At 47.3% G+C, this 14,233-nt stretch overlaps 2 protein-coding genes across 2 annotated transcripts; both read left to right on the top strand.

Annotated features, from left to right (window-relative positions):
• The first annotated feature begins 776 nt into the window (after positions 1-776).
• LOC136475468 (luminal-binding protein 2-like) lies at positions 777-4,835 on the top strand. Its single transcript, XM_066472942.1, has 8 exons — positions 777-932; positions 1,752-2,019; positions 2,107-2,321; positions 2,414-2,656; positions 3,070-3,549; positions 3,647-3,801; positions 3,913-3,995; positions 4,089-4,835. The coding sequence occupies exons 1-8, from the start codon at positions 884-886 to the stop codon at positions 4,585-4,587; spliced, it is 1,992 nt and encodes a 663-aa protein (XP_066329039.1). The 5' UTR covers positions 777-883; the 3' UTR covers positions 4,588-4,835.
• Positions 4,836-11,712: 6,877 nt separating this feature from the next.
• Positions 11,713-12,159, top strand: LOC136476344 (uncharacterized). Its single transcript, XM_066474135.1, has one exon. It carries the CDS (start codon positions 11,713-11,715, stop codon positions 12,157-12,159), a length of 447 nt encoding a protein of 148 aa, XP_066330232.1.
• The last annotated feature ends 2,074 nt before the right edge of the window (positions 12,160-14,233 follow it).

Below are 14,233 nucleotides of genomic sequence, written 5' to 3'. Positions count from 1 at the left end.
ATCAGGTAACTTAAGGATTTCTCTTGCAGAAAGATATCTTATAGGATTTCTCAACTACTTAATCAATTTTATTTTTTATTAGAAAGAGATATATGCTATTGATTTTATTATATTTTGAACGAAAAAACAAAAGCGGGTTACTTATTTGCAGGCTTATGAATAAACCCACTTACTACTGCTCTCTCCGTCTCAATAAGAATATACTTTTTACAACCCTAAGAGTCAAACAATTAGTTTTTTGACCAAATTTATAAATATGTTATTATTTATGATACCGTTAACTATGAAATATATTTTTTATATCAAGATTAGATATAAATGCTTTCTCTATAAATTTGGTTAAATTTAAGAAAGTTTGATCTTTGTAGAGTTTAGAACTGCCTAGTACAGGGTTTTCTCTTAAAAAAAATCGAGAGGAGGAGACCCTGTGATGGGGCCCATACGTCAGTTGGCTCACCGGTAGCAGGACACTCGGTTCCAGTCCGTTCCCGACCACTTGGAGCAGAGGAAGCCCGGCCGCCCCCGCCACCGCCACGCGACCGCAGCCAATGGCGCGACTCCGCGCGGTCTGAGGCCATCGGGGCCGTCGGATGGGCGTGACGGACGGCCGCGGCTGGCCCAGCACAGAGCCCCCCGCGATTGGCTCGGGCGTCCACGCGTCGCGCTCCTACTGGTCCAGGTCGGACTCGTGACGTCCCGGCCAACGCGACGGGCGCAGCGAGATCCCGAGCCAGCCGTGTTTAAAACCCGGCCCCGTCTCGGCTCTCCTCTCCACCACCACAACAGGAGACTCGACTCGTCAGCCAGCAGTTCGAAACCAAGGAGCTTCAAGAAGGCGAGGAGGAGGAGGAGACGCGCGCGCAGCGTTGAGGTGGTGCCGGCCATGGATCGGGTTCGCGGATCCGCGTTCCTGCTCGGCGTCCTGCTCGCAGGTACCTACCTTGCGATCCCGTCGTCTCGTGCGGTTCGGTTTCTCTGAGGTTTCTGTTTGTTTGTTTGTTTGTTTTATGTTATTGTGATGGATGTGAGATGAGATCTGGTGCTGGGGTTAGATTTGATAGTGCCCCTGAGATGCCTCGAGCTCGATCTGCGTGAGATATATGTTTGGATCATGAATTGAGGAGCGGGTGCTGGGGATGACGGGGCACCGTAGACTGTTCATTCATGTGATCTAATATTTAGACTGTTTCTAGGTAGTATTTCCTTGATCTCTAATTGGTACCCATCCGCGACCAAGGGATGTAGTTGATGCAGATTTTTTTTAACTATCCCCCTGAACCTGAAACGGAGTCGCGTTCACTCCGACTGAGTTCACACATTAGCTAGCGATTTCAGACTTCATTTCATAGATAGACTTCATTACTGCCTCGATCTGTGATTGGTTCGATCATGATCATGGTATTAGAATTAGAAGAGAATGTAATGGTATGGAGCAGACTGTGATTCTCATTTCATGTCTAAACATCCAGTCATTACATTTATAATAATTGAACTAACAGCCAGTCATTAAATTTATAATAATTGAACTAACTGTAGGTGTCTATTTTTTATATGGATTAGATTACCAAGACATTCAGATTCAGTGGAATAATTGGAATGTGTCTGAATTCACTCTTTGCTGATGTCAAATGCTGCCTCAATTACATTACATTTCAGTTGCTGCTGCTGCTGCTGTATATGTGCTGGTAACTTCAGAGATAAGATAATACATGATCAGTGTCATTTAATCATTTTATTCTGTATATTTGCAGGATCCCTGTTTGCATTTTCGGTTGCTAAGGAGGAGACCAAGAAGCTCGGGACCGTGATCGGTATCGATCTCGGTACCACCTACTCTTGTGTCGGTGTGTACAAGAACGGTCATGTCGAGATCATCGCCAATGACCAGGGTAACCGTATCACACCCTCATGGGTTGCCTTCACCGATAGCGAGAGGCTCATCGGTGAGGCTGCCAAGAACCAGGCAGCTGTCAACCCTGAGAGGACCATCTTTGACGTCAAGCGTCTCATCGGAAGAAAGTAATACCTCCCTCCCACAATTACTTATCGTAATTCATCTTGCTGTGGATTATGTCTGGTGTCTTAACTGTAATACCCATTGTTTAGGTTTGAGGACAAGGAAGTCCAGAGGGACATGAAACTTGTTCCCTACAAGATTATTAACAAGGATGGTAAGCCCTACATTCAGGTCAAGATCAAGGATGGGGAGGACAAGGTCTTCAGCCCTGAGGAGATCAGTGCCATGATTCTTGTCAAGATGAAGGATACTGCTGAGGCTTACCTTGGCAAGAAGATCACCGATGCTGTCGTCACTGTCCCTGGTTAGTAACTGAACCATTCTGCTGGTTACCTCTGGTGGTTGTCATATAAAAATGTGGTGGCTCACTTCTTTATGTTGTGTATTTTTTTGCAGCGTACTTCAATGATGCGCAGAGGCAGGCAACCAAGGATGCTGGTGTCATTGCCGGCCTCAATGTTGCTAGGATCATCAATGAGCCGACTGCTGCTGCTATTGCCTACGGTTTGGACAAGAAGGGTGGCGAGAAGAACATCCTTGTGTTTGACCTTGGTGGTGGTACTTTTGATGTCAGTGTCTTGACCATTGACAATGGTGTGTTTGAGGTGCTGGCCACCAACGGTGACACCCATCTTGGAGGTAATAGAATTTTCTCATTAAATCTTTCTAGCCATCCAATGCACAGGCAATATACTTCTGATGACTGTACTATCACCTTACTATCAGATGCTATGTTGACATTGATTAAAAACATGATGATGCCATATATTCATAGTGTTCATTGATCTGAATCTGAATGGTTATGATGCCAGATACATTAATAGAAGTTCTATCTGCATTCAAGTTTATGATGCATGCACTTGTTTTAGATGAATGAATTCATCATCCATACCTTGAATCTGCTCTGTATATTTACTTGCCATTAGAAGTTACATGGACGCATTTGCTTTTTACTGTTGATATATTTCATGCATAATCTATCAGCACATTTCCTGTGAGCTTACACTGTAACTTGCCTATTTATGACTGAGCTGTATCATCTCTTCATTCAGGTGAGGACTTTGACCAGAGGATCATGGAGTACTTCATCAAGTTGATCAAGAAGAAGTACAGCAAGGACATCAGCAAGGACAACCGTGCTCTTGGAAAGCTGAGGAGGGAAGCTGAGCGTGCCAAGAGAGCCCTCAGCAACCAGCACCAGGTCCGCGTTGAGATTGAGTCCCTCTTTGATGGGACCGATTTCTCGGAGCCGCTGACCCGTGCCAGGTTTGAGGAGCTGAACAACGACCTGTTCCGCAAGACTATGGGCCCTGTCAAGAAGGCCATGGAGGATGCTGGCCTTGAGAAGAGCCAGATCCACGAGATTGTCCTTGTTGGTGGAAGCACCAGGATTCCCAAGGTCCAGCAGCTCCTGAGGGACTACTTTGATGGCAAGGAGCCCAACAAGGGTGTCAACCCTGATGAGGCTGTTGCCTTTGGTGCCGCGGTGCAGGGAAGCATCTTGAGCGGCGAGGGTGGTGACGAGACCAAAGGTTCGGCTCATGTTAATGTGCTCTTTCCCTAGTGCTAGCTTGGTTGTTTTGTTAGTGACCATCCTGCTTACAGAAGTGTGATTTTGCCTTGGTGCAGATATCCTCCTCCTTGATGTGGCTCCCCTCACCCTGGGTATTGAGACCGTCGGTGGAGTCATGACCAAGTTGATCCCGAGGAACACTGTCATCCCAACCAAAAAGTCGCAGGTGTTCACCACCTACCAGGACCAGCAGACCACTGTCTCCATCCAGGTAATGACGTGTAGCCTGCTCTCTGCTCTCTGCTCTCTGCTCTCTGCTGTAATCTCTTCCACCAGCTGTGGGATTGGTAGTAATGACCTGTTTTGTCTGTGATCCATACAGGTCTTCGAGGGTGAGCGCAGCATGACCAAGGACTGCCGTCTTCTCGGCAAGTTCGACCTCTCTGGCATTCCACCAGCTCCAAGGTGCGTTGCTGCTACCAGAGATTGTTGAACCGATGATTGAATGAATCCAGTGTTGTCTGATGACCCATAACACTTTGTGAACGAATTCTGCAGGGGCACTCCCCAGATCGAGGTGACCTTCGAGGTGGATGCCAACGGTATCCTGAACGTAAAGGCGGAGGACAAGGGCACCGGCAAGTCGGAGAAGATCACGATCACGAACGAAAAGGGCCGCCTGAGCCAGGAGGAGATCGACCGCATGGTGCGGGAGGCGGAGGAGTTTGCGGAGGAGGACAAGAAGGTGAAGGAGAGGATCGACGCCCGGAACCAGCTGGAGACGTACGTGTACAACATGAAGAACACGGTGGGCGACAAGGACAAGCTTGCGGACAAGCTGGAGGCGGAGGAGAAGGAGAAGGTGGAGGAGGCCCTCAAGGAGGCGCTGGAGTGGCTGGACGACAACCAGTCGGCCGAGAAGGAGGACTACGAGGAGAAGCTCAAGGAGGTGGAGGCCGTGTGCAGCCCCATCGTCTCGGCCGTGTACCAGCGGTCGGGCGGCGCCCCTGGCGGTGACTCCGAGGGTGGCGTCGACGACGACCACGACGAGCTGTAGATGGTGGTGACGTGGAGTGCCGGAAGCCAAGCCAAATTTTGTAATGGTGTTTAGGGTGGATGGGAGGGGTGACTCTGGACGGTGGTGGGTGGGTTTCATCTGCGGACAAAACTAATCTTCGTGGTGCTCTGCCATTAGCCTTGCTGAGCGTAGAACTGTTTGTTTTTTTTTCTACTTCCTTGTGATTGTTCTTGTTATAGAGGATTCGCATTGGAATTTTATGTGAAAAAGAAGATGCACTTTTAAGACGTTGCAGCTTTCTATTCCTAGTTAATAATGATAATTAAATGGTGCAAAGTAGATTCGGAGTGAAAAGCCAAGCCGAGAGAAAAAAAATTGTGCTTGACTGCTTTTGTGACGAGTACACGACGGGGAGGCCCAAAGCCGAGTGGGTACTGCAGTCTGCTTCGGCCTCAACGCTAGCCCATGAGGAGGAGATGAGATTGGGGCCTCTGATGATGTGGCCCAGGCCGAGGAACTTGAATTGATTTGGAAACTGATCTGGGCTGTTTTTGTTCTGGGCTGGGCTAGGCTAGATGAAATGCTTCGACGTTCGAGTCGATAATGTTTCCCGTCAACAACAAGCACAGCATTCGTATACCAAGCATTAGCCTTTTCGGCAGGCCGTAAACGATCATGAATTATTTACTGTTGGCTGGTTTGGTGTGAGAGAAAAATATTGTTCTAGCTTATAATCCACGAGCAAACGAACAGGCTGTGCATGTCTCCGGGCTTGCATTAGTTTGCCCACCTCATTTAATTTTGACCAAATTTATAGCAACTTCCACCCGGTATCTACGATATCAAATACGTTTCGTTAATTAAATTAAATTATTCATGAAATATGTGTCGATACTAGATATTGCGTTAGATGCTAATATAGTTTCCTGTGAACTTGGTGAAAAAAAGTTAGGAAAAACAGATTCAGAGCAAAACTAGATACAATTTGGAACGGAAAGTTGATAGTAGGTCCGCTCCTAGTTGATGAGTCTGACACGCAAAAGCAATGCCCCGATGGATCCGGCACTGCGCGACTGATTTTTTTTAGACAAATAAGCACCACATTACCACAAGAAAATCGGATCTCTGACCCTATGGAGAGACAGCTTTTGTCCCTGCGCTCGTTCTTCCAACGCGTATCAAGTGACGCATTACAAGTTTTGGTCGACTAGGACGTACTCACTCCATCACAGAGAGAAAGAATCTTACAATAAGTTTGGTCATCAAAGTCAAACTATTACAACTTTGATTGAGTTCATAGAGAAAAATTAATATTAACATCTACAACACCAAATAGATATATTATTATGAAACTATATTAGATAGCAAATCCAATGGTACTAATTTAATGTCATAAATATCAATACATTTTTTTCTATAAATTTGGTTAAATTTATAATAGTTTGGCTTTGACAAATTTATAGGACACGATTGGTTGCTCGCAAGGCAGACATTACAAGAAGGGGTTATACTACATAAGATAAAGACTGCACAAGCGAATGTAATTTGGTGTTCTTTGGTTGGGTGCATTAGTAAGTGGGCTGCATCTTAGTAAGGGTATGTTTGGATCCCCTCCTCGGAACTTTAGAGCTCTAAAATCTTTAGAGCACTTTAGCTCACTTTTGAGCTCTAAAGCTCTAATGTGAGGTGGGCTGAAGTCTATAGCTAATTTTAGACCATCTGTTTGGAGTTTAGCTCTAAAATTTAGAGCTAAGGAAATCCCAACAGGCCCTAATGCATACTTCTATGTTTGGTTTTTGCAAACACTTTTACAGTAGTACACGCAAGATCAAGCATCGAACCAATAACATGCATGGCATTTCTCGTGAAACACCCTCGGCGCGATTCTCTCCAGTACCCACGCCAGCAGAGCCAGAGCCCTCTTCTCTTTTCTTGCTGCCAGCATAGTGTTATGGATCGAGGGAGTGGAGGGACCAGTGGACTCGGAAAAAGAGTAGATGATGAAAATTTGGAAGAGAGAAAATTTTCTTTTTAAATATTATTAGGTGCTCCCTCCATCTCAATCAAGATAAAAGGCAAACTTGGTACGGTCTTTAGAATCATACTTTTAATCATTAATTTATACTATTATTATAATTTATGGCAACAACAAAAGTATCATTAGAAAATATTTATAAAGACAAATCTAATGTTACCACTATTGTACTATAATTTTTTTTATATTATTAGACTAATTATTGGTCAAAGATAACGAAGTTTGAATTTTATTTAAAATACGTGTATGCCTTATATAATGAGACAGAGGGAGTATATATGTATAGATGTCAGCACTTCGTCTATGGTTCCGGGAATACAAGATGATGAACCTTCCATGAATGAGCAGGCCCGGCCCGTCCGCGAGCGCCGACCCAACGTCAGGCTGTCCGGCCCAGAATGGAGTGCTTAGACATGTTAGTATAAGACTAGCGTATGAGAGGGCGAGGGGGTCAGACTGTAATGTAACAAGTTCATTACTGTTCAAGTACTTCTCGGTTAAACACTTTTCTGTTACTTCCTGCAATTACATTCAGTATATCACATTTCCAGTCGAATTCGGTTCTTCTTCTTGAGCAAGAGATTCCACTGCTAACAAATTGGTATCAGATTTCGCCTTCCTCGATCCTGCCCCATCTCCCAGTTCGATCCACACCCGGAAGCGCCGGAACCTCACCAAATCCACCACACCCACTTCACCAGATTCCGTCGTACCCTGGGCGCCATGGATACCCAACTCAAGGCCATCCTCGACGAGATCCAAAAGTCCAAGGAGGATTTCAATCGCCGATTCGACGCCCACGACGAGCAGTGGAAGGGCCGGTTCGCCGATCTCGACCGCGTCCGCGCTGACCGCACCGCGGCCATCGACAAGCGCTTCGACACCCTTGAGTCCATGTGCTCTGACCTCGCCTTCGACATCGACAAGCAGGTCGCCGATCTAGACGCTATCCGCGGTGGTAAACTCCTCACCGACAGCTCCGACCGCGTCACGACCCTTGAGGTCGCCACCACGGATCTCGGCACCTGGTGCCCGGAGATCGAGGCCCTCGTGGATGATCTAAAGCTCGAGGTGAAGAAGCTCTCCCAGGCTCCTGACCGCAAGGTGTTCGACGCCCAGCCGCAGTGGCCCAGTGTCGCCATTCCTTCTTCCTCGATGTCCGCCCGTGCGCTCGCCGGTGCGCCCGTCGAATCGCCAGTGGGCACGGCTCTGCATCGTCTCACCGGGACGTTGGATTTGGGTTAGTCATGACCTGGACGAATGTCCCGGTCACAGGTAAGCCTCCCGATCCTCCTCCTCCTCTGCCTAATTCATCCGCCCTACAGCGTCCTCCTATTTCCCTTCATTATCGTTCCCCACCTTCGCTCACAATTCCACCTCGTCCACCATTTCCATCCCTACTATTCCAAGCTCCTTCCCCAAACAATCTTCCTCATCATCCGGCCGGTCGCCTTCCCAAACTCCCCTTCAACAAATTCAACGGTGAAAATCCCCGTCTCTGGCGTTCCAATTGCGAGAAATATTTTCATATGAACGCCGTTGATCCGTCTCTCTGGGTCAGCGTTGCTTCCATGTATTTGGAGGGCAATGCTGCTTGCTGGTATGAGTCCATCGATAACACACCGGCCATCGCTACATGGACCACCTTCTATCAATATCTCCATGATCGCTTTGATCGTGACCAACATGAGGCCTTCATTCGCTAGCTCTTCCAAATTAAACAAACATCTACTGTCACTGATTATGTTGAGCGTTTTACCAAACTCGTTGATCAGCTTAAAGCCTATTCTGCTACTACCGATCTACTCTTTTATACTATGCGCTTCGTTGATGGCCTTCGCCCTGAGCTCAAAGCTATTATTCTTGTTTCCAAACCCAAAAGCTTGGATGCTGCTATTTCTATGGCATTGGTGCAGGAGGAGGTGGCCACGGTACCGACGTCTCGCGCGTCGTCCCAGATCGATTGGACATCGTCCACCAAGTTGATCCCCAAGACGGCGCTGCCATTGCCGCTTCCACCGCGGCCTGACAAGCCACCGGCCCCTCCTGCAGCAACACCGACACCAGCTACAATGTCTATTGATGCTAAGTTGGCCGCCGTCAAAACATATCGCTGCGCCATGGGTCTCTGTTACAAGTGTGGCGCCAAGTGGAGCAAGGACCACAAGTGTAATCCTCAGGTCCAGCTCCATGTTGTCCAGGAATTATGGGATCTCCTTCAAGATGAAGACAACACAATAGATACAGCTACCCCTGCTGATTCTGAACCTCAGGTTTTCTTGGCTCTATCACAATGTGCTCTCACTGACAGTTCTGCTCCTCGCACCGTTCAGTTTTTAGGCACAGTTCAGGGCCTTCCAGTGCATATTTTGCTCGATTCCGGCAGTTCCACGTCCTTCATCAGCGAGTCGGTGGCAACTCAGCTTAGCCAGGTGTCTGTCAAGCAGTCTTCGTGCAACGTTCGTATTGCTGGTGGTGGTACTCTCACTAGTCCAGTTATTCTGCTTGTTGTTTAGTGGTCTATCGGCCAAGTTGCTTTCACCTCTGACCTTCGAGTCCTTCCACTAACTGCATTTGATATGATCATTGGGATGGATTGGTTAGAATCATTTAGTCCTATGCAGGTCCACTGGCAACTTAAATGCCTGATCATACCTTATGAGGGCAGCACTGTTCTTTTGCAAGGCGAGTCCGTGGATGCCCCAAGCCAGTTGCTCTTACAAGTCTGCAGTATGGACAGTACAACTGACACTTTCTCATCTGCCGGTCTTCCTCCTGCTATACAATCCCTCCTTGATGAGTTCACTGACTTGTTTCAAGCCCCAGACTCCTTGCCGCCTTCTCGCCCCTGCAACCATTCAATTCCACTTCTTCCTGGTTCTCAACCATTCTACATCCATCCTTATCGTTACCCTCCAGCACTTAAGGATGAGATTGAATGCCAAGTCCATGATATGCTGTCTCAAGGGCTTATTCAACCAAGTAGCAGCATGTTCTCTTCACCAGTCCTCTTAGTGAAGAAGAAAGATCTCTCGTATCGGTTCTTCATTGATTTCTGGAAATTAAACTCTATGACGGTTAAGTCCAAGTATTCGGTTCCTGTCATTGATCAGCTCCTGGACGAATTGACTCATGCCAGTTGGTTCACCAAACTTGATCTGAGAGCCGGCTTTCACCAGATTTTGCTGCAGCCTGGAGACGAACATAAGACAGCATTCCAGACCCACTTAGGGCACTATGAGTTCCGTGTTATGGCTTTTGGATTGACCGGGGCACCAGGCACTTTTCAAGGGGCGATGAATTGCACACCGACTCCTGGGTTGCGCAAATTTGTCCTCGTTTTTTTCGATGATATCTTAATTTACAGCCGCACTCTGGCCGAGCACATCACTCATCTTTCCTAGGTGCTGTCTTGGCTTCGCAGAGATTCTTGGAAACTGAAATTATCCAAGTGCTCCTTTGCTCAACGATCAGTCGCCTATCTCGGGCATGTGCTCAGTGCCGATGGCGTCGCTACAGACCCTTCCAAAGTGCAGGCTATTAAGGACTGGCCAAGACCTACAACAGTTCGTGCCCTTTGCGGATTCTTGGGCCTGGTAGGTTACTACCGCAAATTCGTTCGGCATTTTAGCATCCTTGCACAACCTTTGACTGAGCTTCTCAAGAAGGATGCACCCTTCGTTTGGACATCTTCCCAGCAGGAGGCTTTTACTGCTCTTCAGTCCGCCTTGAGCACTGCTCCAGTCCTGGCGCTTCCTGACTTTCAGCGGCCTTTTCACATTGATACCGACACCAGTAGAGTTGGTATTAGCGCCGTGCTTCACCAAGATGGGCATCCCATTGCCTTCATTAGTAAGACCTTATGCCCTCGTAACCGTGGGTTGTCCGCTTATGAGAAGGAGTACCTGGCAATCCTCCTAGCGGTTGAGCATTGGCATCACTATCTCATCCAAGGTGAATTCTTCATCCACACTGACCACCGCAGTCTCACCCATCTCAATGAGTAGCGTCTTCATATGGTTTGGCAACAAAAAGTTTTTACCAAATTGCTGGGCTTGAGTTACAAGATTGTGTATAAAAGGGGTTCTGATAACACAGTCGCTGATGCCTTGTCGCGCCGAGATACCGAGGAAGTCTACATGGCAGTCTCTTCTTCTTCACCACAGTGGTTGTCCGACGTGGCCAGCTCTTATTCTGCAAGCCCACTGGCTTAAGAGATTTTGTCTCAGCTGACCGTTAATCCGGCTGCATTGCCACATTATTCGCTCAGCAATGGAGTTATCCATTACAAAGGTCGAATTTGGCTGGCCCACAGTGAGCAACTCCAGAATCAAGTGCTCCAAGCTCTACATTCCAGTCCACTCGGCGGTCACTCTGGCATACCAGTTACTTATCAGAAGTTGATACAACTCTTCTTTTGGCCTGGCATGCATGCAGCCACAACACATTTTATCAGAGCTTGTGATATCTGTTAGCGCGCCAAGCCTGACCGTTCTCGTTCTCCAGGATTACTTCAGCCCCTCCCTATTCCTTCGGCTACATGGGAAATCATCAGCATGGATTTTGTAGAAGGGCTTCCACCTTCCGGCTCAGCCAATGCACTCCTGGTGGTGGTTGACAAGCTCTCGAAGTTTGCTAATTTTATCCCTTTGCGTCATCCATTCACAGCAGCTACGGTGGCTCGCCTCTTCATGGATCATATCTATCGGCTTCATGGAATGCCGCTAGCCATCATATCTGATCATGACTGCATTTTTACAAGTGCGTTTTGGAAGACTCTTTTCAGCATTACGGGTACCACCTTGCGTATGAGTTCCGCTTATCACCCACAGACGGACGGGCAGACAGAGTGTGTTAATCAGTGTCTTGAAACCTACCTCCACTACTTCGCCCATGCCTGTCCTTCCAGGTGGACTCAATGGATCGCCCTCGCGGAGTTCTGGTACAATTCTTCTCACCATTCCTCCTTGGGTCGATCTCCATTTGAAGTTCTGTATAGTTTTCCTCCCCGGCACTTTGGCCTTTGTCCTCCTACTGCCACACCTATTGCTGATCTGAATTCTTGGCTTGATGACCGTGCTCTGATGACATCCTTGATTCAGCAACACCTCAGCCGGGCTCAGACACGCATGAAGCGTCAGGCCGATAAGCAACGTTCTGAACGTTCTTTTGCAGTTGGTGATTGGGTCTTCTTGAAGGTTCAGCCTTATGTGCAGTCTTCACTCGCCCGTCGTGCTAATCAGAAGCTCGCCTTTTGGTTCTTTGGCCCGTACCAAATCTTGGAGCGTATTGGTGCGGTAGCTTATAAGTTGGCCCTTCCTTCTTCTGCATCCATCCATCCAGTCTTCCATGTATCACAGCTCAAAGTTTCTCATGGTAAGCTGCCGGTGTTTGATGCTCTTCCTGATGAGCTTGCCCAGTTTCAGGTGCCTCAGCAGATACTGGATCGCCGCTGGACTCCGGGTGCTTCACCTATGGAGGAGGTCCTTGTGCATTGGTCCCAAATGCCATCGTCGCTGGCTACCTGGGAGCCACTGGAGCACTTGAAGCAGCGCTTTCCAAGAGCTCCGGCCTGAGGTCATGCTGTTCCAAAGGAGGCGGGATTGTCAGCACTTCTTCTATGGTTCCGGGAATACAAGATGATGAACCTTCCACGAATGAGTAGGCCCGGCCCGTCCGCGAGCGCCGGCCCAACGTTAGGTTGTCCGGCCCAGAATGGAGTGCTTAGACATGTTAGTATAAGACTAGCATATGAGAGGGCGAGGGGATCAGACTAGAATGTAACAAGTTCATTACTGTTCAAGTACTTCTCGGTTAAACACTTTTCTGTTACTTCCTGCAATTACATTCAGTATATCACATTTCCAGTCGAATTCGGCTCTTCTTCTTGAGCAAGAGATTCCACTGCTAACAATAGATTAGGTTGGTCAAAGCGTCGGATGGTTGGAAACAAAACTAGAATTGCTTCCTTCTTAAGACGGGGGAGAGAGCATCAACAGTTTCTTGTTGAGGCCTTGGTTGGTTCAGCTTCCTTAGACCGTGCGGTAAGGCAGAGAGGATCGTTGGTTTTTCTGCGATACAGCATCGACCGTCAGCTTCCTTATACCGTGCAAATCGTTGGTTTTTCTGCGATACGGCACCGACCGTCGATTGTTAGTTCAATTCTAAGCTCCGTAACGAGTGGCATAGAGATAAACCACATACACCATGGCACTATTTAATTGGCGGGATTATCGCGGCGAGCAAGCTACAATCAATTTTCAAGGTTTGTTTAGATCAGTTAGGGCTAGTCACTAGTTGAGACTAAAATTATTACAAATTAGCTGAGATTAACTAATAACTAGTCAAAGGCTTAGAAAAAAGATAGTCCATTTATTAGCCCTTCTGCTTAGATGGGCTATGATTAATTTTATCTAATTTTTAGCTAGCTAATAATAGTTAGCTCGATCTTGTATCAAACAGCGCCTCAATTTTATCCAAATACGGCCTGAGATAGTGTGGCACGCAAACGCAATAATGCCTGGTGGATCGATGGAGTAGAAAGACTGTGTGACTGAGTGAGATCGACCATTTGTATGATACGTATAGATCAGTGACGACAGCGCACTGCTCGATCGTGACTTTGGTGACTACTAGGTACCTAGTAAGCTGGTGGGACGTGTAAACCCTCCATAGATTCCAAACAAACCGAAATCGGATCTCGACGTAGGTAGTGGGACGTGTACGGGGTGTTTGGTTTGACCTACTAACTTTAGTAGCTACTAAATGACCCTCCCTAGATTCCATCTATACCACTCGTCCTGGATCGGAGGGACGGCGTGGGCATGCACTCTGGGCAGCGATCGAGGTCATGCCATGCATGGACATTTAGGGCACGTTTGGTTTGTCAGCGTATCTTGCCTTGCCCCGCTTGTACGGACTCCAAAAAAACTTGCCCAGCCAAGCCAGCTGAACCCGCTCTCCAACTCTGGCAAAGGTTTTGCTTGCTTGCACAGGCTCCCAGGCCACTCACCGCTCAACCAAACGCTTGGTTCTTTTGCAATTCTTCACCAGGTAAGGCCAGGCGAGATACGGCAGAGGATCCAAACGTGCCCTTACTTTCCCCGTTTCCCGTCGTATATCACATGCATGCAGGAGCTCGCTCTATGTATAGAGAGTTTGCATTGACACATGTACGTACACAACGACACGCGCACCGGCTGGCACCGCCACCGATGCTTGATGCTTGTCTCTGGGAGCTAATTAGGACAGTCTGGAAGTTTTATGACGTTGTTTATATATAAAACTGCCATGTCATATGAAATAAAAAAACTTGAATGAAACATCCACTCTTAATAGAGAGTTTCATTCTATGGTTTCATAAACATTTAATTTTAAGACTCATAGAGAGTCGGTAATCGTGCCAAGAGAGTTTCATTTAGATAAAACTCATTTCTTGTCTTTCTTCTTAAATACATTGCCATGTCATCAAAAATATTTATGTGACAACCTATTTAATGCAAAAATATTTATGTGACAACCTATTTAATGCAAATGAAACTCACGAAACTTCCACCGAGAGCCTTACGGTATAAGGATACATGTATGTACTCATGCAGTCACGCATGTGCAGTGCGCACCGGCCGCCGCATGCAGTTTGCGCGCCGGGAT

Source organism: Miscanthus floridulus, chromosome 8 (genome assembly GCF_019320115.1).
Source record: "Miscanthus floridulus cultivar M001 chromosome 8, ASM1932011v1, whole genome shotgun sequence".
In the NCBI taxonomy this organism is placed as follows: Eukaryota; Viridiplantae; Streptophyta; class Magnoliopsida; order Poales; family Poaceae; genus Miscanthus; species Miscanthus floridulus.
This window is presented reverse-complemented; position numbering and strand designations above follow the sequence as displayed.

What these genes read in the sequence shown, in the direction of transcription:
- LOC136475468 (XM_066472942.1), top strand. Translation starts at nt 884, where the DNA reads ATGGATCGGGTTCGCGGATCCGCGTTCCTGCTCGGCGTCCTGCTCGCA. An exon ending in TGCTGTCGTCACTGTCCCTG is followed by an intron (nt 2,322 to 2,413) that starts GTTAGTAACTGA and finishes ATTTTTTTGCAG; the next exon opens with CGTACTTCAATGATGCGCAG. An exon ending in AGACCACTGTCTCCATCCAG is followed by an intron (nt 3,802 to 3,912) that starts GTAATGACGTGT and finishes TGATCCATACAG; the next exon opens with GTCTTCGAGGGTGAGCGCAG.
- LOC136476344 (XM_066474135.1), top strand. Translation starts at nt 11,713, where the DNA reads ATGAAGCGTCAGGCCGATAAGCAACGTTCTGAACGTTCTTTTGCAGTT.